Below are 24639 nucleotides of genomic sequence, written 5' to 3'. Positions count from 1 at the left end.
TACACACAAATCAGTCTTGGACATCTGCAGCTCAAGCTGGGCCCGCTGCTGCCGTTGCACCCACTCCTGTCAGCCTTGAGTCCGTTGACAGGAGGTTCCTTCTTTGTATTTTGGCTCTCATTACTTTCCCCCCTCTTCCTCCTCCTTTCTGACAAGGCTATATTCGTGTGCGTCAAGCGTTTGCCTGCAAATTAGAGTTGTAGTTACGTAAACATTCCTCCAGGCGAATCTGCCCAGAGAAATAACCTTAAATCTCGATGGATGGCGACCAAGTTCTTGTAAGCCTGATCATCAAGTATTTATGTGGGTGACTGGCCGAAACGTCACGTGGCCATCACTCTGCCTGACTCTATAATGCAGTGTGCTCACTTTTGTGTCGCTTTGGCCTTAAAAGCCATTGATTAATAGATGTGAAACAGCCCTAACCAGCAAAATGTGTCTTGCTGAAGGATAATACTACAACGCAGATGCGCAGCAATGTCCAAAATACATGCAATTGCACAAAACACGACACACAAGTGCGGAGAAAACGCACAGCAACGTCAAAAAAACTCACAAAACCCATGCATATTTAAACTGGCAGCAATGTAAAAAAAACACACAAAAAGCCCTGAAGTGCGGCCTGTGGGCTATTTGCAGCCCGCAACACATTTTAAAAATTATATTACAAAAACAAAATTATAAAATGGAATAAAATAGCATACAGCTGAAATGTAATGAGAAAAAGTTGCAATGTTGACTCTGATAACATGTCTAAACTGTCATTGCTCAAAAAATAAAAATGAATCAACATCAATATTGCTATTTATTATTGACCTATTGAATGCTCCAGTCAATTCACATCAAATATTCCACTTTTAAGTATTTTTAGGGAAAAAAAATATTGCTTATTTTTTGTTTGCCATAAACAAACTAAGTTTTCTATGACAAAAATGGCATAAAACAAAAACAAACATTAAAAAAAAAGCCTATATTGGACGGATAGTTTTAAAGTTGATCTAGAAAATATGCGTTGAAAGTTACAAAATAAGAATGTATTATTTATTTTTAAGACCTATTATGAGTGAAGTCGTTTTGGATTCCTGGAAATTTTAGTGAGATGTTTTTTTCATTGCTCAAAAAATAATGATGTATCAAAGTCAGTGTTATTAATTGATTGACCTATTTAAAGGGAAACTGCACTTTTTGGGGAATTTTGCCTATCGTTCGCAATCATTATGAAAGACATGACAATGGATGTTTTTTTTTAATGTATTCTAAATAATAGCGATCAAATGTATGATTACAATGGAGCCTACGGGAGCCGTTCAATACTGCCTGTAGAGCTCCTAAAAAAACATCCGAACACCTCCATTAGGGTTTTATACCTGTATATATGCATGATATAAGTATCTGTATAATGTATTAAGGGGCACATTAATAATTACATTTAATATTTACTTATTTTGACTATTTTAAGCATACACGGTGCATTTATTTTAAAAACACATCACGTTTGCTTTTTTCTTCTTTGCTGATTATTACTCACTACACACTTTAACATCATACAAACATAATGAAACATCACTTACTGTATAAGGTCTGCTGTCACTAGGATGCCGAATGCTAGGATGTTCATATATTCCCATTTAGATGAAGAGTGACCATAATCCTCACAAAGAAAGTCTTTCTTGCCATTTTCGGGTCCTAAATGGCTGTCAAAGTGTACCAACTTGTCGGAATACCTCCTCAGACTTTTTCTGTCCACGTGAGATGCATGATTTATGATCTGAATAAGCTTAGAGGGAGCAAGGAAGCGAGAAAGCAGCAAACCATTCAATGATGTAAATATAGGAACACACGGTAGTGATCACGGCGCTGCTTTAAATAGTTTGTCTGCGTTAATAACAATATCACTAGTACTTGGTTAATATTCAAGTCACGAAATGTAAATGGAGTATTGTTGGCGCTTTCTGAATGGTTATTTATTGGGTTTTATGGGCGAAATGGAGAACCTCCCATTGGATCAGCTGTAAGCGGACTTTTATTCACGTTTATTTATTATTTAGAATGCATTAAAAAACAAATATCATCACATCAAATATTCCATTTTGACATTTTTTGGGGGGGAAATGTTTCATATTTTGTGTTTCTGCCATAAAAAACAACAAAAAGGGCATACACATAAAACATTTTTTAACTTTATATCAACGGATAGATCGGATGTTGATATAGGGATTTAAGCGTTGGGAAAAAACAACGTATTTTTAAAAATGTTATGACTGGGGACCCTTCCGGGTGCCTGGAGCCAAACTTCAGGGAAGCCCTAAAGGTAAAAATAAATCTATATTAGGGCTGCAACTAACGATTAATTTGATAATTGATTAATCTGTCGATTATTACTTTGATTGATCGATTAATAATTGGATAAAGGAGACAAACTACATTTCTATCCTTTCCAGTATTTTATTGAAAAAAACAGCATACTGGCACCATGTTCTGGACATTGGGGGTGCAGCATACACCAATAATACAGAAACGTAACTCATCAGATCAGAACTGAATCAGATATTGTACACATTTCTGTTGTGAATAATAAAGGATTCATTTTAGGCTGCCTCTGAATAATAGCATGAAATATTCCAGCACCTTCATAACGTTTAGTTATACTAAAGCGTCACTCAAATCTAAATATAATTATATAGCTTTATCGGGCCCGGCTACATTGATCCATTATGAAACCAACCTGAGATATTTCTTTCCGTTACGTTCATTTTGAAATTGGTAACCGTGCGTTTTCTCTCTCAAAACGGAGTCAAATGTGCCGGAGACACATTATCAGCCCCCAAAGGCATAACGTTAACATTACTCACAAAAAAGCTGAACTCATGAATGCCTGTTGCCACTATGGACTGAAAAAGTTACGTACCGTGAGTTCCCTTCATCCATGGCGCCAACATGTTTCCTTTTCAGGTGCTCCTGAAGCAATGTTGTACTTCCATGCCATTTTGCAGGAAACGGTCTTCTTTGAAGTCTTTAAAGTGTTCCCACACTTTTGACGACTTAGGTCGTACACTTTTCTCCATTGAAGTAATAACCTCAAGATGTTTTTCCGCTTAATCCGTACTGTTTTCCTGCGCCATTTTCCGAATGTTTCCAGCAAAGGAGACGGCGTCGTCACATGAGCTGTACATGACACATGATTGGCTAGCTTACTGACACCTCATGAGATGTAGCCTCAGCGCCGCCCTGGCGCTTTTTTATACTTATTTTGATTATTATTTCTCAGCTGTTTGTAAATATTGCAGTTTATAAATAAAGGTTTATAAAAAAAAATAATAATAAAAACAACAAACATTTTTTTTGAAAAAAGCCTCCGCGCATGCGCATAGCATAGTTCCAACGAATCGATGACTAAATTAATCGCCAACTATTTTTATAATCGATTTTAATCGATTAGTTGTTGCAGCCCTAATCTATATATTCTAATGGTTTTATAAATGAAAAATGTCTAAATAACCCTGCATGTTTTGATTTTTCAGTGTGCAGCCCTCATTGTAGAAAATTAGCCTAAAACTCATGCAGTACTGAGAAAACACAACTCATTAAATCGGTAGCTCGATAAAATTGTTCAAACAAAGTTTGATAAATACAGAAAATGTACGTTTTTGCTACGCCAACTTTGTTCTGGGCATCCCGCTGATGTATTTGTATATCCTCGTCAGACCTTGGCAATTGACTTTTGGCAATAGTGGCAGAGCTTACTCATAGATATTAATACGTAGACGCCACCTTCACGGTTGCAACCTTAAGCAGGGCTTTTGTCAGCCTGATCAGACCGGGCTGCATCTGAGTGGGACCAAAATTGTAATCATGGATAAACCTCTGCCTCAGTTGACTCATGCAATAAACAGACGTGGCCTCCCCCTGCTCAAGATGGCGGCTGCGTTGACGTTTCGTTCCAAAAGACAGCAGGGTCCGAGGCGCAATCTACGTAATCATATATATGGGGCTTACTTCCGATTGGCATGCTTGCTTTCGGTTTCATCGTACTTCCATTGTGTTTTCCCCCTATTGCGTGTGTTTTGGTGGTTTGTGTGTATTTTGGACGATGTTGCGCATTTACCCCACATTTGTGTTTTGTGAACTTGCTTGTCTTTTTGGCAGTTTTTAGGTGTGTTTTGGACGTTGCAGCGGGTTTGCCTCTATCGGCCACCGTATATAATCCTCTATAAGGGTGCACAATATACGATATAAATTATAACAATTTGGCCGACAATAGACCTTTTATTACTATTGTTGTATCATACTACTACTCAGTGGCCTAGTGGTTAGAGTGTCTGCCCTGTGATCTGTAGGTTGTGAGTTCAAACCCCGGCCGAGTCATACCAAAGACTATAAAAATGTGACCCATTACCTCCCTGCTTGGCACTCAGCATCAAGGGTTGTAATTGGTGGTTAAATCACCAAAAATGATTCCCGGGCGCGGCACCGCTGCTGCCCACTGCTCCCCTCACCTCCCAGGGGGTGATCAAGGGGATGGGACAAATTTCACCACACCTAGTTAAGTTAAAATTTAAAGTGCCAATGATTGTCACACACACACTAAGTGTGGCAAAATTATTCTCTGCATTTGACCCATCCCCTTGTTCCACCCCCTGGGAGGTGAGGGGAGCAGTGAGCAGCAGCGGTGGCCACGCCCAGGAATCATTTTGGTGATTTAACCCCCAATTACAACCCTTGATGCTGAGTGCCAAGCAGGGAGATAATGTGTGTGTGAGATAAGGCTGCAGCTAACGATTATTTTTCTATCGATTAATCTATAGATTGTTTTTTCGATTCATCGGTTAATCTATAGATTATTTTTTCGATTAATCTATAGATTATTTTTCCTTTTACCGATTATTTTTTTTATTTAAAATGAAGATGAAAAAATAAATGTTGGCCAGTTTTTTCAAAAGGCATGACTTTTATATACAAAAAAAAAAGTATGGCCACTCAGTCAACATTGACAACAACATGACAAAATATTCTGTAACAATGTAAACATTTAAAACTTTTAACATTTAACAAAATTTAAAGTAGCTTATTTGCTTTTTAATGTGCAAATATAAAAGTAAACATCCAGTGCAAATCTTAATATTCTGCAATAGTATAAGCATTTCTAAAGTAAAAGTATTGCTTATTTTGCTTTAAAATGTGCAAAAATAAAGATAAACATCCAATACAAAAAAGTGCAAAACGAAATATTCTGTAACAGTGTAAACATTTCAACAAAAGTAAAAGTATTGCTTATTTTGCTTAATAACACAACAATGATAGTATGATTAAAGTGAAAGTTAATTGTTGGTTTGTACATAGTATATGTAACTGTTAATGTTGTAAAAGGTATTTGCACAACTAATTAACGTTAGCGTTAAAGAGGATCGCGTCTTTGTAAACACTGAACAGGCATGCCAAACGCGCCTCTCAGAGCGAAACAGTGTTTTAGTTTATGAATTTACAACGCAGATACAAATGACACATTCATGATTTTGTGTAATGATGACAATGTATACTCACGCGGACGATTGACTAGTTGATGGTGATGGCAAGAACGCTGTCGGGTGTTTTCTTTTCAAATGTTCCTTCATAGCCGTTGTGCTGCTATGATAGGCCATTTCCGCTCGACACAGTGTGCATACAACAACTGTCAAGTGTTTTGCTTTTTTCGCTGTGCTTATCCCACACTTGAAGGGATGTACCAATGCTGAATGTGGCTTCTGGATTTCACTCAAAAGACCAGACCGTAGTTACTTTTTCCTTTTATTTTCCTTTAGTTTGCAACAGTTTTTCCAACCAAGAAACAGCTTCTTTTTTCTTCTTTAGTCTTTTTAGCAGTCTTTAGCAGTGTTAATAGACTTTAGTTTCTTTAGCTGTCATTAGCTGTCTTTAGTAGCCTTTAGTAGCCTTTAGCTTCTTTAGTAGGTGAAAAACCTTTAAGGACAAAACACCACAAGATTAACATGCTGTAAAAAATCAATCAATTATCAATCCCATAATTTACAACTATTAATTAGCTATCAAACTCTTAACCATTAAACATCCATCCATCCATTTTCTACCGCTTATGGGTCGCGGGGGGTGCTGGAGCCTATCTCAGCTACAATCGGGCGGAAGGCGGGGTACACCCTGGACAAGTCGCCACCTCATCGCAGGGCCAACACAGATAGACGGACAACATTCACACTCACATTCACACACTAGGGCCAATTTTAGTGTTGCCAATCAACTTATCCCCAGGTGCATGTCTTTGGAAGTGGGAGGAAGCCGGAGTACCCGGAGGGAACCCACGCAGTCACGGGGAGAACATGCAAACTCCACACAGAAAGATCCCGAGCCCAAACAAGTGCAAGAAAATGGACACATCTTTTCCCTTTAAGTTAAAACAGATTTTAAATAAATTGTCTCAACATAAATGCACCAAGATACATATAAAATACATTTAACACCAGAAACACAATAGATAAATGCAACAGAAAACCCAATATGCAAATACATAAATACCTAACCAATTAACCACCTATTTAGATACATATTTAAAATCCATATTCAATATAAATATATTATTAATTTAGCAGTGAAACACTCAATCTTAAACGCTGTCTACTGGTAGAAAAATGCCCCTTTTTCTACGCCCTCACCAACACAGTTAAATCCAACACTTTAAATTGAGCGACTTCACCCTCCTGATGAAGCAAACTGCTCCAACATTTATCAAACTAAGCAAAGAATATCAACACTAAACAACAGTTACATAACACACTGTGTGTATTTAGCCTCCAGACTAAGCACGCTACATGCACACAACCCCCCCTCCCATCTCACCAGCGCAACAGGTGCGCCACACCCACGAAGAGAAATATTAAATCTTACATACTTTTGGCACAACTCTGGGTTATCTGTAATGAACTACCGGTAAACCTTTTTCCACTCTGCGCTGGCGTCTTTTGTACTCCTTGATTTGACACAGCGGTCTAATTACCGGGCTCGCGCACCAGCAGATGAGACAGGAGCGCGCCGCGTTATACCTGCGCGCGAACGTAAACTGATCGGCTCTGATTTTATAAGCCGACTGGCCGAAATAATGCCGAATTATATACATTTGTTTATTGAAATACTCCCACACTTTTGACGACTTTTGGCGTGCTTTTTTTCCCTCGCTCGCACCGCTCGCATCATCTGCTTTGCCATGACGGCAGTGTGATGTAAATATGCGACGCGTCGAAGCATAAAAACGACGTCGACGTTTTTACGTAACCGATGACGTCGACTACGTCGACGCGTCGTTTCAGCCTTAGTGTGAGACAATCATTGGTACTTTAACTTTAACTTTAACTTAAAGCATGTTGACACATTCTAACTGTTTTGTTCACATTCTTAAACTGCCATCCTGTGTTTTGATTATTTGATCTGATTATAATTGTGATCAAAAATTAATCATTCAATGATCTTGAAAATTTGAAGTATCAGCATTGGTATGACCAATACTGCCCCTGTAACTAACTTCTTGGTATTGGGTCAATACCCAAATTTGCAGTATCGCCCAAAACGAAATTATCCAAACATAATAAGTGTTTATTACATTTTAACAGAAGTGTAGATAGAATCATGTTACAACGGAAAGTAACAAATATCACAATATAACAAATAACAAATATTAACAAATAGATTTATAGTAGAGAAAATTAAACGACTGGAAATTACATATGTTACTGCATATGTCACTAGCTAAATTAGGAGCCTTTGCAAGCTAGTTAGGCCGATAAATGCTATAAAATGTAATATCGGGAATTATCGGTATCAAAAAGTAAAATTTTATGACTTTTTCAAACGCCGCTGTACGGAGTGGTACACGGACGTAGGGAGAAGTACAGAGCAGTTGCGTCTCGCAGTCATACTTGCCAACCCTCCCGGGAGACTCCTGAATTTCAGTGCCCCTCCCGAAAATCTCCCGGGGCAACCATTCTCCCGAATTTCTCCCGATTTCCACCCTGACAACAATATTGGGGGCGTGCCTTAAAGGCACTGCCTTTACGTGCCGGCCCAATCACATAATATCTACGGCTTTTCACACACACAAGTGAATGCAAAGCATACTTGGTCAACAGCCATACAGGTCACACTGAGGGTGGCCGTATAAACAACTTTAACACTGTTACAAATATGCGCCACACTGTGAACCCACACCAAACAAGAATGACAAACACATTTCGGGAGAACATCCACAACATAAACACAACAGAACAAATACCCAGAACCCCTTGCAGCACTAACTCTTCCGGGACGCTACAATATACACCCCCCAACCCCGCCCACCTCAACGTCCTCATGCTCTCTCAGGGAGAGCATGTCCCAAATTCCAAGCTGCTGTTTTGAGGCATGTTAAAAAAAAAAAAGCACTTTGTGACTTCAATAATAAATATGGCAGTGCCATGTTGGCATTTTTTTCCATAACTTGAGTTGATTTATTTTGGAAAACCATGTTACATTGTTTAATGCATCCAGCAGGGCATCACAACAAAATTAGGCATAATAATGTGTTAATTCCACGACTGTATATATCAGTATCGGTTGATATCGGTAATTAAGAGTTGGACAATATCGGAATGTCGGATATCGGCAAAAAAGCCATTATTTGACATCTCTATTTGCAACCCATTTTGAAATGCTTCTATTAACATTTACATACCAAATAATAGGTTTTGATATAGTTCATTATCACTGAAGGCTGCAATATATATTGTGTAATAGATTTTAGACCATATTGCCCATGCCTAATACACAACATAGATGACAAAACTGGACTACCATCATCATCATCGTCCATCACCAGTCCTCATCTGGTTAGCAGGCGAGTTGATGTCATTGCGACTTATTCGGCGTGCTGCCGTAGTCACGGCTTAGTGGATCACGGCTACTTCCGAGGTCAGATCTCGTTAATCCGTGCGGTGTCATTACCGTCATTCAGATTCATCTCATCTCTCTTTTATGCACACAAGTGTTGCGTAAGAAGAATAGTGTTCGCCGCGGATAACCAAGGCCAACGTGATTACACGAAGCTTAGAGGTTGTTTTTCGATGGAACGTTTTGCCAGTCGGCTTAACTGTTTAGACCAGATCATCCATGCACTTCTAATGGTAATGTTGCCATCAACTGTCTGGGGTCACGGGTGAGCTGGAGCCTATCCTTGGGTACGCCAAGGATCGGTCGCCACGGCACATAACAGACAAGAGGTCACACTCACATTCTCACCTATGAGTCACTTCGATAATTAAAGAATGTTTCCATCCTAATTGTTCTATGTGGAGCGTCGTGTGTTGTTGATTTTTCTTTTCCCACTCTGTCTGTGCTCCAGCTGTCGCAGCAGCAACAAGAAGAGTCTCTGTGTTGGAACGCCATCACCCACGCTGTCTCGGCCCCTCTCCCCACTTTCAGTCCACACAGGTGAGATCCATGCTCTGTGTAGAAAGCAGCCCACACACACTTTTCCATTCATGTCTGTGGGGGCTATTGTCGTCCTTGATTCTGCATTAATTAAGCGAGGAAATGCACATCCAGCAGCCTACGTGCAATCTTTTTTTTGTCCTTTTTACAATTTTAAATACAAATTTACCAAATGTATTAACTGACAGCCATTTAGTGTATTTGCAGAAAAAAACTAAACTTGTACACACAATGTTTTAAAGGTGTCATATGTAATAATTTAATGTCAAGTCATCATTAAATGGCCCTGAAATGTCAAAAGGTGTTAATAAATCATGTTCTTTTCGATTACATTTATAACTGATAACCGTAGTTCAGCCGGGATATGCTCATTTCAAAATTAGATTTACAGCCCCGATATCTTGTTGTTTTCATTTCGATGCCCCGCCCTCCACCGTTTGACCAATTAGAAAGTCTGAGTGTGTCACATCCAGGTTGCTAGTTACGCACCGCCACCTTCGTCTAGCTACTGCCACTGGTAAAGTTACTAAACATGTCAGACTTTAGTAAATCTAAAAGGCATCGTTACGATTCTCAACTTATTCACGACAAAGTCAGGAACAAAATGAGGATTGGTATCGGGGATGCCTTTGAAAGATGGAGACGATAGAAGGCGGAAAATATTTTTTTTATCTGATGCCAAACTTGCTAATTTCCTCCTTGACAGGCAAGTCAGGCATTTACGCTTTCTTATTACTTGTAATACATGGAAATGGACATTTCGTATGTAAACTATATTGTCCAATACAGTCTATTATCTTGTCTAACAAAGCTAGTATGTTTGTGCAACGAATGCTCAGCGGGGCGACATAGCTCGGTTGGTAGAGTGGCCGTGCCAGCAACTTGAGGGTTCCAGGTTCGATTCCCGCTTCCGCCATCCTAGTCACTGCCGTTGTGTCCTTGGGCAAGACACTTTACCCACCTGCTCCCAGTGACACCCACACTGGTTTAAATGTAACTTAGATATTGGGTTTTACTATGTAGAAGCGCTTTGAGTCACTAGAGAAAAGCGCTATATAAATATAATTCACTTCACTTCAGCTCCTAGTGTAATGCTTAGTTAGCATTCTAGCCCGATCAATGACACATCGACATGTAGGGGAAAATATATGCCTGTTAGCCTTTATTTCGATGTGTCATCCAACTGACAGGGCAAAATATATTTCCGACAAATAAAACCTATGTGGATATGGGTAGTGTCAGTGCCTATTTCATTCTCAATATGCTGATACGCTGAGGAAATGCATTCCAACATTAGCACGGCTAATTGCGGTTTCTGGTACTGTATATACATAAGGCACATATGGGGTGGTATTTGTTTGGCACAATGCATTACATGTAATTATTTTCTACTTTGTGTATTGACATGGTATTAGGCTATATAATTTATGCATAACGTGGTTTATGCGTAACATTGGTTGGCTCATAGAATTGCTCTCTGTACTGAAAGATGGTGATGTGGAAGAGAATGCAGTGCGTCCGGTTGGATGCAATATGGAGTTATGCTGAACGAAATGTGGCAGTAATTTTACTGTTGGTCTTAGCTTGCAATCAAAGTAGGCCTATGCGATATATAATATATTAAATATTATTATATATAATTATCTCGATGGTGGTCCGTGCGGTCAAACAAGACATTTTTAGCAGGGTAATGCCAACAATCTGGCCCGAATCCCGACGAAAATATTGCTGCGTAACTTTACAAATACATTTGGCTAATCGACACCAGTAAAATGTGGCATAATTACTTAGTAAACCATCTTGCAAGAAGCATAAACAAGAGAAACCTACAGCGTAGGACTCGTCGATTGCCTTTTGAAGGTCCTTGGAGTAGGATTCGGATTCTGCTGCGTATCTGGCAACCTCAGTCATGGAGAGTGGGAGGGAACTACAGAATTTTGACCGTGATTGCAGTACCATTTCTGGCCACATTATTACATACGGCACCTTTAACCGAACCCTGAACAAAAACGTTATCATATAAGCAACTTTTATTCCTCATCAGAACATGCTTATTGGTACTTTAAGGACTGATTCTTTGAAGTCTTATAGTCCTATCTAACGGAGCTGTTGCGGTAATTTATTTGTATCTTTCCGACATGTGCAAGTCCTTTTTCCAGTGATCTTCAAATTAAATTCACTTGTTTGCACTGAACAGGAAGTGACTTTGTGCACATTTCACTGTGTAACAAGCCAGTAATTGTCGTTTCATGCTGCGTTGTGACAATGACGAAGTGGACAATACTACAATACTAGAACCTTTCTTTGTTGAAATGACTCCTTTTGGTCTCTAATTTTATGTCAACAAAAGCGGCCCTTCATGTATGTCGACGTCAACTTAAGTGTGCACTTTTTAGTAATAATAAAAACACAGTGGACCCTGCAGGACTTGATGACTTGTTTGACACATACGAGTTGTCAACAAATGGGTGAAAGTACAGTAGTAGTACCTCAATTTACGAAGTTAATTGGGTCTCTGACGGAGCTCTTCACTTCACTTGTATCTCAAATCAATGTCTCCCATTGAAATAGATATGAATTGAAATATTTGATAAAAACACACTTTTAGATAAGAAATATTATATGAAAAACAATACAATAGAATGGACTACAAACAACTACAGTAGTTTTAGGACGTAATGTATCCCCTTCCAGCTGCTTCTTCATACTTTTATGGATAAATATCCGCCGTTCACATGCTGCTTCAGTATGATGCAGACTAGCAGTGATATGTTTGAACTGCTTTGCCAAGTTGGCGACAAGCTCGGTCATGTTTTTGATTATTTCTTTTTAATTAAATGAATCTCACCCGCTTATTCTCAGCACTGTCCTTCAAATCCACTTTCTTCCTTCCCATGGTTGGAAGATAAAGGTATACCGATCTTTAACTTGAAGCTCATGCCAGCGTGTAAGACTAAATGTTTTGCGCAGATCTTTCAGGGTTTTCACTGACATTCGCTACGCCAACTTTGGCGCGAATGCTTGTAATTCAAGTTGTTGCTTTTAACCTAAAGCATAACAATTAGCCGAAAGATAGCTCTTATCTGAAAACACTTTTAAGTTGGGGCACTCTTAAGTTGAGGTACCTCTGTATCAGTAAACGACAAATTCCTTTATCCATCTGAATCTGCTGTATTTTTAATTAGACTTTTTCTTAAGGTTATTCTCTTACCTTCCATTATAACACAGTACCGGTAATGTGGTACTGGGCGTCCATTTTTTGCGGCCTTTGTGGTACAGTACAAACCAAAGAAAATGGATACTGTACTGAATCGAATGGCTGAGTGACTAAAGTAGGTCGTCTAATATAGCATTGATAATATGAGACAAAACGCGACACACAGAATGGTAGAGCAACTGTTGACAGAAATGTGCTAGAGTTGTGTAAGTTTGCTCATGTAACACAATCCATCCTGGCTTTCTGCTTCATATTTCTCTCTCTGCCTGTACGCTGCAGCAACATGTCCACACAAACACACTTGTTGTTTTGCTGCAACTTCCCCGTCTTACTCAAGGCGCTGTTCGAGGTGTCTGTGGCAGCAGGTGGTTTGTTGTTAAACCAGTCCAATACCAGTTCTGATAATTTGAGCTCAGCAGGATCGACTGATCTGTGGCTGCTCTGCGTGCTGGCGTCCACACTATTTAAGAACATTTTGATACACAGGCAAGAAATGAGCTCTGGTTTCACGCCGCTAAGATCTTGTTTCCCCCTCCGAGCGTGAGGAACGTCTTGTCATGCTTTGTCGCCCTGAGTTTCCTTGCACGTGTCTCATGTGGACTCTCGTGAGGATGAATGCCATAGTCGGGAATGAAAATACGAGCTCATACCCTCCTCATAAGTCAAATCTCGACTAAATTGAATAACAACTTTTAGGTATCGGTGTGTTATAAATAAACACGAAACCGGAGTATGAGCTCCCAAGGTTACTGTTTGTAAACTGTAGGATCCCCCAGTCTCTTTGCTGAGCCACTAACTGGGTGTCAGCCCCTAACTGTTTGCTTGTGCTGGAGATTTTGCTGAATATTTACTAGGCAGTAGGCACAAAATAAACCATATCATTTAATCCATGAATTTATTTTGCATGGCATTCATTGGGTGGTCCAAAGTGCAAAGACAGGCACTATGGCTGGTGTAAATTGGGGATTAGACAGTAGCGTAATACAATACTTAAAACTACTTTGGAACAAAAAATTCTCCCTCAACTTTGTGGGGTATTTACGACCAGCAACACCTGGTTTTCCCAAATTACCTTGAAAAGCAGTTGAACGCTCAAGACTATAGCTCCTGTTTGCTGATCTCTGCACTGCAGTGTAATATCCAACAATTTGTATGAACTAGGCCACAGGTCCTAGGCGGTTCTTGGTCCGGAATGAGACCCATGTTTTGACACGCACTTGTAATTTAGTGCAATGTTTTTGGAATTTAAAGTGGTCTTATAATGTTCAGGTTTTCTTGTTTTTGGGGTAATGAATGTACGTTATACACCCAGAAAATACACATAACAATCTAGCTCCTATGTGACACCACCAACATTTTTTCAGAGCTATTCTACATAAATGCAATTTGTGGAGGATCCGTAAATGGCATGAGTTGCTTTAGACATCCTTTTGTGTGAGCTTGTCCTGCAAATTTGACCGCGACAAGCGAACAAACATGTCCTCAGCGCAATGTAGCAATATTGCTAGAGGCTAACGTCCCTCTACAATGCAAAGCCGCTTCCAAGTCAGCAATCCTCGCCTTCATGGCGGCAAATAAAGTATGTTTGCCACATGTAGCATTATCACTGGAGGGCGAGGAATAGCTAAACATTGTAAACTACACCCTGTAGGAGGATAAGCTAACATCAAGCTAGAGCTCTTGAATGTATACAAAAATGGGTACTATACCAATTATAATGTTATTATATGGTCGATACTCCAGTAGTTAAATCGCTATTTTGTATTGTGGAAAAAAAATATTTAGTCATCTTGAAAGTGAAGTGAAGTGAAGTGAATTACATTTATATAGCGCTTTTTCTCAAGTGACTCAAAGCGCTTTACATTGTGAAACCCAATATCTATGTTACATTTAAACCAGTGTGGGTGGCACTGGGAGCAGGTGTGTAAAGTGTATTGTCCAAGGACACAACGGCAGTGACTAGGATGGCGGAAGCGGGGATCGAACCTGCAACCCTCAAGTTGCTGGCACGGCCGCTCTACCAACCGAGCTATACCACCCCAAAATGTGAAGTATCAGCATTGATATCAATCACACTAACCCCAGCCTGTAACTACTTGGTATTGGATCGATACCCATATTTGCTTTACAGAGAGTAAATGGGACAATGAAAAAGGAGGATTACCTCCAAATTCTTCAGAACAACCTAAAATCATCAGCCCGAAGGTTGGGTCTTGGGGGCAGTTGGGTGTTCCAACAGGACAATGACCCCAAACACACGTCAAACGTGGTAAAGGAATGGCTAAATCAGGCTAGAATTAAGGTTTTAGAATGGCCTTCCCAAAGTCCTGTGGACAATGTTGAAGAAACAAGTCCATGTCAGAAAACCAACAAATTTAGCTGGACTGCACCAATTTTGTCAAGAGGAGTGGTCAATAATTCATCCAGAATCTTGCCAGAAGCTTGTGGATGGCTACCAAAAGCGCCTTATTGCAGTGAAACTTGCCAAGGGACATATAACCAAATATTAACATTGTTGTATGTATACTTTTGACCCAGCAGATTTGGTCACATTTTCAGTAGACCCATACTAAATTCCTAAAAGAACCAAACGTCATGTACGGTATGTTTTTTTGTGACCAACAAGTATGTGCTCCAATCACTCTATCACAAAAAAATAAGAGTTGTAAAAATTATTGGAAACTCAAGACAGCCATGACATTATGTTCTTTACTTTACTTTTGACCACGACTGTACTTCTAGCATAGGTACTTTGTCTGAAAGCTACCTAAACTATGTATATGTTTCTCATATGACATTTCATTTGTTGGGAAGAAATTTGGCCAAAATCTCCTGATAATGCTCAAGAAAAAACAAAACTCATACAGGTTGGATTATTTTCTTATAAAACATAGATCTTGCAACATTTGTAATGTCATGTGGGATTTATTTGCATATTTCTCACTAAAGTCCAACTTACATGACTTCTGGGGCATTCAACTTTAAAGGTTCCACTGTGCTATTTTAACAACGATCCTTGATGCAGAATTTCATGTTGTATTTCCCATCATGGAACATCTGCAGATTCTGCAGAACACATTGACCGGTCGTTAATTTAGAGTGTCAAGATCCTTTCAGGTGGCTGCTTTCTGCATCAACAATATTGTTGACATTCCACTTAATGCTGTGAGGCAGCTGCAGTCACTGGAAAGAGTTAGGAGTCAAGAGCTTCTCATACCCGACAGCATGGGGATGTGCAATTTTCTGAGGATTATCTTATAACAGACTCTAATCGGCTGCATCTCGCAGGTCCAAAATAATGCTCATCTCCTTTAGTGCGATCAGACTAACAACCCCCACAATCCCCCCAATTTAGGCTATACATAAATAGGTGCAGGGATGTTTGGAAAAGTAATACCAAGATACATCAGATCATTATGAGGTGCTTGTTGCTAATGCTGTAATGATGACATAATGTCTCCTAATAAATGCAACAATGTGGTCATCTGCATTCTTTTAACATTTCTTTGAGTTACGCCATATTTGTTTATTAATAAATGTGTGAATATGACTGATTTCATATTTCTTCATTCAGCAGCAAGCAGCCCTCTGGACAGTCCTCGAAATGTGTCGACTAGTGCCTGCCTCAACTTTCCATTTGCACGAAGGTACGAATGCGCCGTTCCACTTTATTGAAATATTTGTTGTGAGGCTTTGCAAATACTGTTCTCTTCTCTACTCTTTCCAACCAATATGCTGAATTAGCATATTCAAGCTACACATAGCCATCTGTGATTTGATACAATTATTTTACAATTTTGTTTGAATACTTTTCACCAAGTGCAGCAAATGATATTTTTTCTTGCCTACCCAGAAGTCTTCATTGGTGATTTTCTATTCCAAAGTTAAATTTGGGAAGAGGATATTTTAGGGGTTTCTACATTATTTTGAACAGCTTGTATAGGTACTTACTAAGGCTGGACAATTAATCAAATTTTAATTTCGATTTCGATTATGGCTTCTCTGGATTATGAAAACATACTAATCGACAAAAAACAATTAATTCGCCATGCAACATGCATGAAAATTCCGGAGCTTGTGACAGTGAAACAGATGAGGAAGGGTCGAGTGAAAAAAAGTGCACATCTACTAGAAGTTTGGAATGTCACCCTGGATGATACTTTTTATTTAACACAGGCATATTTAATTTCCGTGTTGACATAATTGCGAATGGAGTCACATAATTGGCCAATAAAATGAAATCTGCTGTTAAACGCAGAATATTAGGGAAATTTACATACATGTAGGTACAAATGTTATTGTGAGGAAAATAAATATTTGTTTGGTAAAATAATGTGTCCGCTATGCTACTGCTCATTTATCCCCAACATACTCCGGCCCGTGCTGAACGAAACAATGTCGAGACGGTCACTTGAAACAGCAACTAAACTAGGAAGCTAAAGCTAACAAGACATCTCATCTGCTTGTGTTGTTGTAAACTACAGCATCGATGTAACATCAATTTACAAACAGTGCTCGCAACTTGCTCGCTCTTCCGCCTTCACAAAAATCACGCGGTGCGCCACATCTGGTCTGACTGCGCTAACAAAATAAAGGTTTCAAAAAAGTACATTACACAAGCGTAATGTATTTCAATCTTTATTGATACATTTACAAATCCTGTGACCTAAAATACTGGTCAAAATTGTCCTAAGATATACCAATAAATGTGACGATTTTTGCATTTAATCAACAAACATTTTATTGCATTTTATTTTACACATTAAGCACACACTCTATGGTGCTAAAATGAGTTTAAAGGCCTACTGAAATGCGATTTTCTTATTTAAACGGGGATAACAGGTCCATTGTCATACTTGATCATTTCGCGATATTGCCATATTTTTGCTGAAAGGATTGTCCAGGGTGTACGCCGCCTTCCGCCCGATTGTAGCTGAGATAGGCTCCAGCGCACCCCGCGACCCCGAAGGGAATAAGCGGTAGAAAATGGATGGATGGATGGAGGATTTAGTAGAGAACATCGACGATAAAGTTCGCAACTTTTGGTCGCTGATAAAAAAGCCTTGCCTTTACCGAAAGTAGCAGACGAGTAGCGTGACGTCACAGGTTGTGGAGCTCCTCACATCTGCACATTGTTTACAATCATGGCCACCAGCAGCGAGAGCGATTCAAACCGAGAAAGCGATGATTTCTCCATTAATTTGAGCGAGGATGAAAGATTTGTGGATGAGGAAAGTGAGAGTGAAGGACGAGAGGGCAGTGGGAGCGATTTAGATAGGGAAGATGCTGTGAGAGGCGGGTGGGGCCTGATATTCAGCTGGGAATGACTAAAACAGTAAATAAACACAAGACATATATATACTCTTATTAGCCACAACACAACCAGGCTTATATTTAATATGCCACAAATTAATCCCGCATAACAAACACCTCCCCCCTCCCGTCCATATAACCCGCCAATACAACTCAAACACCTGCACAACACACTCAATCCCACAGCCCAAAGTACCGTTCACCTCCCCAAAGTTCATACAGCACACATATTTCCCCAAAGTCCCCAAAGTTACGTACGTGACATGCACATAGCGGCACGCACGTACGGGCAAGCGATCAAATGTTTGGAAGCCGCAGCTGCATGCGTACTCACGGTACAATGTTTGCGTATCCAACTCAAAGTCCTCCTGGTAAGAGTCTCTGTTGTCCCAGTTCTCCACAGGCCAATGGTAAAGCTTCGGGAATGTAAACAATGAAACACCGGCTGTGTTTGTGTTGCTGCAGTCGGCTGCAATACACCGCCTCCCACCTACAGCTTTCTTCTTTGCTGTCTCCATTGTTCATTGAACAAATTACAAAAGATTCACCAACACAGATGTCCAGAATACTGTGGAATTTTGCGATGAAAACAGACGACTTAATAGCTGGCTACCATGCTGTCTCAAAATGTCCTCTACAATCCGTGACGTCACGCGCTGACGTCATCATACTGAGACGTTTTCAGCAAGATATTTCGCGCAAAATTTAAAATTGCACTTTAGTAAGCTAACCCGGCGTTATTGGCATGTGTTGCAATGTTAAGATTTCATCATTGATATATAAGCTATCAGACTGCGTTGTCGGTAGTAGTGGGTTTCAGTAGGCCTTTAAAAGGTCAAAAATTTAATTAAAAACAATTCAAAAGGTACCGTATTTTCCGCACTATAAGGCGCACCGGATTATTAGCCGCACCTTCTATGAATTACATATTTCATAATTGTGTCCACCAATAAGCCGCCCCGGACTATAAGCCGCGCCTACGCTGCGCTAAAGTGAATGTCAAAAAAACGCTGCGCTAAAGTGAATGTCAAAAAAACAGTCAGATAGTTCAGTCAAACTTTAATAATATATTGAAAACCAGCGTTCTAACAACTCTGTCCCAAAATGTACGCAAATGTGCAATCACAAACATAGTAAAATTCAAAATGGTGTAGAGCAATAGTAACATAATGTTGCTCGAACGTTAATGTCACAACACACAAAATAAACATAGCGCTCACCTTCTGAAGTTATTCTTCATTCGTAAATCCTTCGAATTCTTCGTCTTCGGTGTCCGAATTGAAAAGTTGCGCAAGCGTGGTATCCAAAATGGCCGGTTCCGTCTCGTAGAAGTCATCGGGAGTCAGTGTCGCTGTTGTTCTGTGAATCCTGCCTTCCGGAAAGCTCGGACCACAGTTGTGACCGAAATATCTGCCCAAGCATTTACGATCCACTGGCAAATGTTGGCGTATGTCGTCCGAGGCTGTCTGCCCGTCTTAGTGAAGGTGTGTTCGCCTTCGGAGCTGTGTGAAAAAAGCCACCCGGCCTCTTCGCGTAAACTTCCCTTAACCACTCGCTCATCTTTTCTTCATCCATCCATCCCTTCGAGTTAGCTTTTATGATGACGCCGGCTGGAAAGGTCTCTTTTCGCAAGGTCTTCCTTTTGAATATCACCCTGGGTGGAAGTTAGCATGGCAAGCTAGAACCACAGTGAAGGATGACTTCTCATTCCCTGTGGTGCGAATATTCACCGTACGTGCTCCCGTTCCACAGTGCGGTTCAGTTGCTGTGAAATACGGTAGTAATCCGTGTGCGGATGGAGAGATTGCGTCTTTTTATGAACCGGATCGCTTAGTAGGAGCCATTTTGTGGTCTTTACAGATGTAAACAGGAAATGAAACGTACGGTGATATCCGCGCGTTTTTTCTTCTTCTTCCGGGGGCGGGTAGAAGAAGAAGCGCTTCCTGTTCTATGGGGGCGGATGCTTTCCTTGGCGGTTGCTTGCGTAGAAGAAGAAGCGCTTCCTGTTCTACCGGGAAAAAAGATGGCGGCTGTTTACCGAAGTTGCGAGATCGAAACTTTATGAAAATTAATCGTAATAAAGCGCACCGGGTTATAAGGCGCACTGTTAGCTTTTGAGAAAATTTGTGGTTTTTAGGTGCGCCTTATAGTGCGGAAAATACGGTAAAACTTAATTGTATTGTTTTATATTGCTATTGTTATTTAAATGTATTGTTATTATTATAATGTTACTTGTGGTTTATTCGTTACTATTTTATATCTAGTTTTTTAGAAATTATATTTGTAGTTGAGATTTGGTGGTACAATAAATTATTATGTTTTGAAATTAATGAATAATCGTGTAATTAATTGTGATTGCAATATCAATCAAACTAATCTTAATGATTATTTTTGACATATTCGTCCAGCCCTAGTCCCTACCTATAGAAATCTTTGACAAAAGCATTTGACACAATTAACCATATCTGAATTAATTAATTAGAACGGTATGGCATCAGCAGGTTGGTCTTTAACTGGGTAAGAAGCTACTTATCCAACAGGAAGCAATATGTGAAGCTTGGCAAACACATCTCTACAGCTCTAAATATATATTGCGGTTTACCCCAGGGAGCAATACTGAGACCAAAATTGTTCAATCTCGATACAAACGACATCTGTAAAGTCACAAAGGACTCAAAGTTAGTACTATTTCCAGATGGTATGACCGCATTTTGTTCAGGAGAGACACACAGAAGCTAACACAAATAACAGAAGAAATTATCAAATTAAAGAGATGCTTCGACAAAAACAGACAACCTTTGAATATAAGCACAACTAAAATAATGCTAATTTAGGAACAGTTGGAGAGAAAGTCAAACACACACTAAAAACACCGTAAACATTGACATTGTACAATAAATCACATTTCTAGGCATATAGACTAGAAAACAAACCGGAAAAACTTGTATGAAATAAATACAATATAAAGTGGCAAAAATACTTCAATAATGAATACAGCAAAATATGTTCTAAAAATCACTCCTTTTTGAACATATCGAAGTTATTGTGTAGAAAGACATACGGGTAAGTAATTACAAAAGTACACTTAATTATTTAAACATGTTACAAAAGAGGTCGGTTAGAATAATACATAATGTTGGTTATAGAGAACATTCAAATCGTTGATTTTTTTCAATAAAAAACATTGAAATTCAAACATTTGGTGCATTGGCAAACAGCTATAATTATGCACAAAGCAAACTATCACCTGCTACCCAAGAATGTGCAGCAATTCTTCTCAACTGAAGAGGAGTAGTAGAATCTTGGGGAGAATGTCATTTAAAACATGTGTATGCATGTACAACACTTAAAACCTTTATGTGGAATTACATTATGGAATGGATTAAGCAAATTAATCAAACAATACTAATCATGATCCAGTTTAGGAAACTGTTCAAACTCAAAATGTTCACAAAGTACAAAGAAGAAGAATCCTGATAAACATTTTGAACCTTATTGGAAAAATTAGATATTCTTATTAATCTCATAATGTAAATCACAATTTATAAACAACTTTTTATTCACGAGAACTTTACTGATTATGTATTTATTTAATGTTTGTGTTACAAATTGGGCACATGACGTGGACAAACAAATGTGTTAGAAATTACTATGAAATGGAAAAGGGGCAGGGTATTGAGATACTGGAAATATAAGATGTACTATATTATAACACAGTATGCATGTTCGAAATTAATACAAATAACCACCATAGCATGTTTACAAGCAGTAGGTAGCTTTCATTTGACAGTTTGAAACCAAGTGAACCAATACACATACCGTATTTTCCGCACTATAAGGCGCACCGGATTATTAGCCGCACCTTCAATGAATGGCATATTTTAAAACTTTGTCCACCTATAAGCCGCCCCGGACTATAAGCCGCGCCTACGCTGCGCTAAAGGGAATGTCAAAAAAACAGTCAGATAGGTCAGTCAAACTTTAATAATATATTAAAAACCAGCGTTCTAACAACTCTGTCCCAAAATGTACGCAAATGTGCAATCACAAACATAGTAAAATTCAAAATAGTGCAGAGCAATAGCAACATAATGTTGCTCGAACGTTAATGTCACAACACACAAAATAAACATAGCGCTCACCTTCTGAAGTTATTCTTCATTCGTAAATCCTTCGAATTCTTCGTCTTCGGTGTCCGAATTGAAAAGTTGGGCAAATGTGGGATCCAAAATGGCCGGTTCCGTCTCGTCGAAGTCATCGGAGTCAGTGTCACTGTTCAGCAGTTCTGTGAATCCTGCCTTCCGGAAAGCTCGGACCACAGTTGTGACCGAAATATCTGCCCAGGCATTTACGATCCACTGGCAAATGTTGGCGTATGTCGTCCGGCGCTGTCTGCCTGTCTTAGTGAAGGTGTGTTCGCCTTCGGTCATCCATTGTTCCCATGCCGTTCGCAGTCGTGATTTGAATGCCCTGTTGACACCAATATCCAGCGGTTGGAGTTCTTTGGTTAATCCACCCGGAATGACGGCGAGTGTTGTATTTGTGTGCTTCACTTGTTTTTTGACACCATCTGTGATGTGGGCGCGCATAGAGTCGTATATCAACATGGACGGAGCTGTGTGAAAAAAGCCACCCGGCCTCTTCGCGTAAACTTCCCTTAACCACTCGCTCATCTTTTCTTCATCCATCCATCCCTTCGAGTTAGCTTTTATGATGACGCCGGCTGGAAAGGTCTCTTTTGGCAAGGTCTTCCTTTTGAATATCACCATGGGTGGAAGTTTCAGGCCATTAGCATGGCAAGCTAGAACCACAGTGAAGGACGACTTCTCATTCCCTGTGGTGCGAATATTCACCGTACGTGCTCCCGTTGTATCCACAGTATCCACAGTGCGGTTCACAGGAATATCAGTTGCTGTGAAATAGTAATCCGTGTGCGGATGGAGAGATTGCGTCTTTTCATGAACCGGATCCTTGTCGCTTAGTAGGAGCCATTTTGTGGTCTTTACAGATGTAAACAGGAAATGAAACGTACGGTAATATCCGCGCGCTTTTTCTTCTTCTACGTGGGCGGGTGGTTGCTTACAGTAGAAGAAGAAGCGCTTCCTGTTCTATGGGGGCGGGTGCTTACCTTGGCGGTTGCTTGCGTAGAAGAAGAAGCGCTTCCTGTTCTACCGGGAAAAAAGATGGCGGCTGTTTACCGTAGTTACGAGACCGAAACTTTATGAAAATGAATCTTAATATTAATCCATATATAAAGCGCACCGGGTTAAAAGCCGCACTGTCAGCTTTTGAGTAAATTTGTGGTTTTTAGGTGCGGCTAATGGTGCGAAAAATACGGTAATTAAGCGTCGATAATTGAAAACATAAGTGTGATCACACTTTGAGGGTCTCCATGCGAGACTTGGTGTCTGCAGGGTGATTGTGGTCTTGCAGAACTCCCTCCTCCTGCCAGATCTTCTCACAGTCCAGGTTGAGCGCACTGCCGTTCATTAGAGGGTACCCTGAAGCCCACTCATATACAGTAGTCAACCCAGTTCCCATGGCAACGCGCTTCTCTTACAAGCATGTGTAGCCTACAAGTGAGGCTAGAAGTGAGATGGCAGCTTGAACACGCCGAGCAACAATTGTTAGAAACAACCATGATTAGAGGAGTTGAAAAAAATTACAATGGTACACTTATTACATTTTGGCTTGAACTACCAAAATACTGTATAACAACTATAACAATTACACTTTTGGCCTCACTTCTAATTGATAATGGTGAATGAATGTAGCTCTCTTATAACATTTTGAACCCATCCTAATTTTACATTCCTTCTCAAACTTGATAGTTCAGTCAGTCTAATGCTTTTAATCTGAAATTCTCTTTGTTTAGTGCACTAGAGTCATTTTTACGGCCAAATGTGATGTCATCCCCTTGTTTTTGTTTTTATTGTTTCTTAAGCCAAATTGCAAGAACAATCTTTGGACTTTTTGGACGCTTTGCAATGAAGATTTATTTTCTCTTACGTAAAACCTTTCCTCAGAAGACTTGTAGTGTCCAAACTAATGCACAGTGGCAAGGAAGGAAACAGTGTCAGGATGAATTCCTCAGCCGAATGCCAGAGGTCACAGGATCATTTTGCACTGAAGTCTGCAGCCTCACCGAAATGCTTTGATATTTTTTTCTCTTCTCTTTTCTTGTTTCCGTCCCAGTCACTTGGCTCGTGCGGACAGGTATCTGCTGCTTTTTTGTGCTTTTTCATCTTCAGTAAATCGCCTCAATGACCACAACTTAGGTACACCTGTAAAATCGAATAAGATCCTATAGATTATTTGATTAATATGTGCTGGGTGATTATGTACAGCATTTTGTTTTTTGGGTTACCTTAATTTGCTACCAAAAAAACACAACCCAATTATATTACAAGAATAAAACAACTGAACATTACTGTCTTGCTTTGGATACTGGACATCTCATTTTAATATTCTGCAGGTGTACCTACTAACGTGGCAGTGTCTCCCGCAGAACTGCAATCTATGTGCATTGTCGTGTAATTTGCATAATTGGCCATGACACATGTGCATGTAATTTTAATAGAAACTGTGTGAGGGAAAAAGTGAGCATAAGCATGAAATTCAAAACAATTATGGTTAGAAATACA

General features: G+C 39.6%; 1 protein-coding gene across 6 annotated transcripts in view; it reads left to right on the top strand.

Annotated features, from left to right (window-relative positions):
* The window catches only part of LOC133616560 (microtubule-associated serine/threonine-protein kinase 3), a 119257-nt gene that overhangs the window by 42982 nt on the left and 51636 nt on the right, over positions 1-24639 (top strand). For 2 of the 6 annotated variants that reach the window (XM_061975974.2, XM_061975978.2), the window contains 3 exons: positions 9377-9465; positions 16260-16329; positions 24191-24211. In XM_061975974.2, coding sequence (XP_061831958.1) covers positions 9377-9465; positions 16260-16329; positions 24191-24211 — 180 coding nt within the window. Of the gene's footprint in view, positions 1-9376; positions 9466-16256; positions 16330-24190; positions 24212-24639 lie in introns of all 6 variants that reach the window. The other 4 variants (XM_061975973.2, XM_061975977.2, XM_061975976.2 and 1 more) reach the window with 3 other exon arrangements.

Source organism: Nerophis lumbriciformis, linkage group LG14 (genome assembly GCF_033978685.3).
Source record: "Nerophis lumbriciformis linkage group LG14, RoL_Nlum_v2.1, whole genome shotgun sequence".
In the NCBI taxonomy this organism is placed as follows: Eukaryota; Metazoa; Chordata; class Actinopteri; order Syngnathiformes; family Syngnathidae; genus Nerophis; species Nerophis lumbriciformis.
The sequence above is the reverse complement of the archived record's forward strand: the minus strand, read 5'-3'. Positions and strand labels throughout refer to the sequence as shown.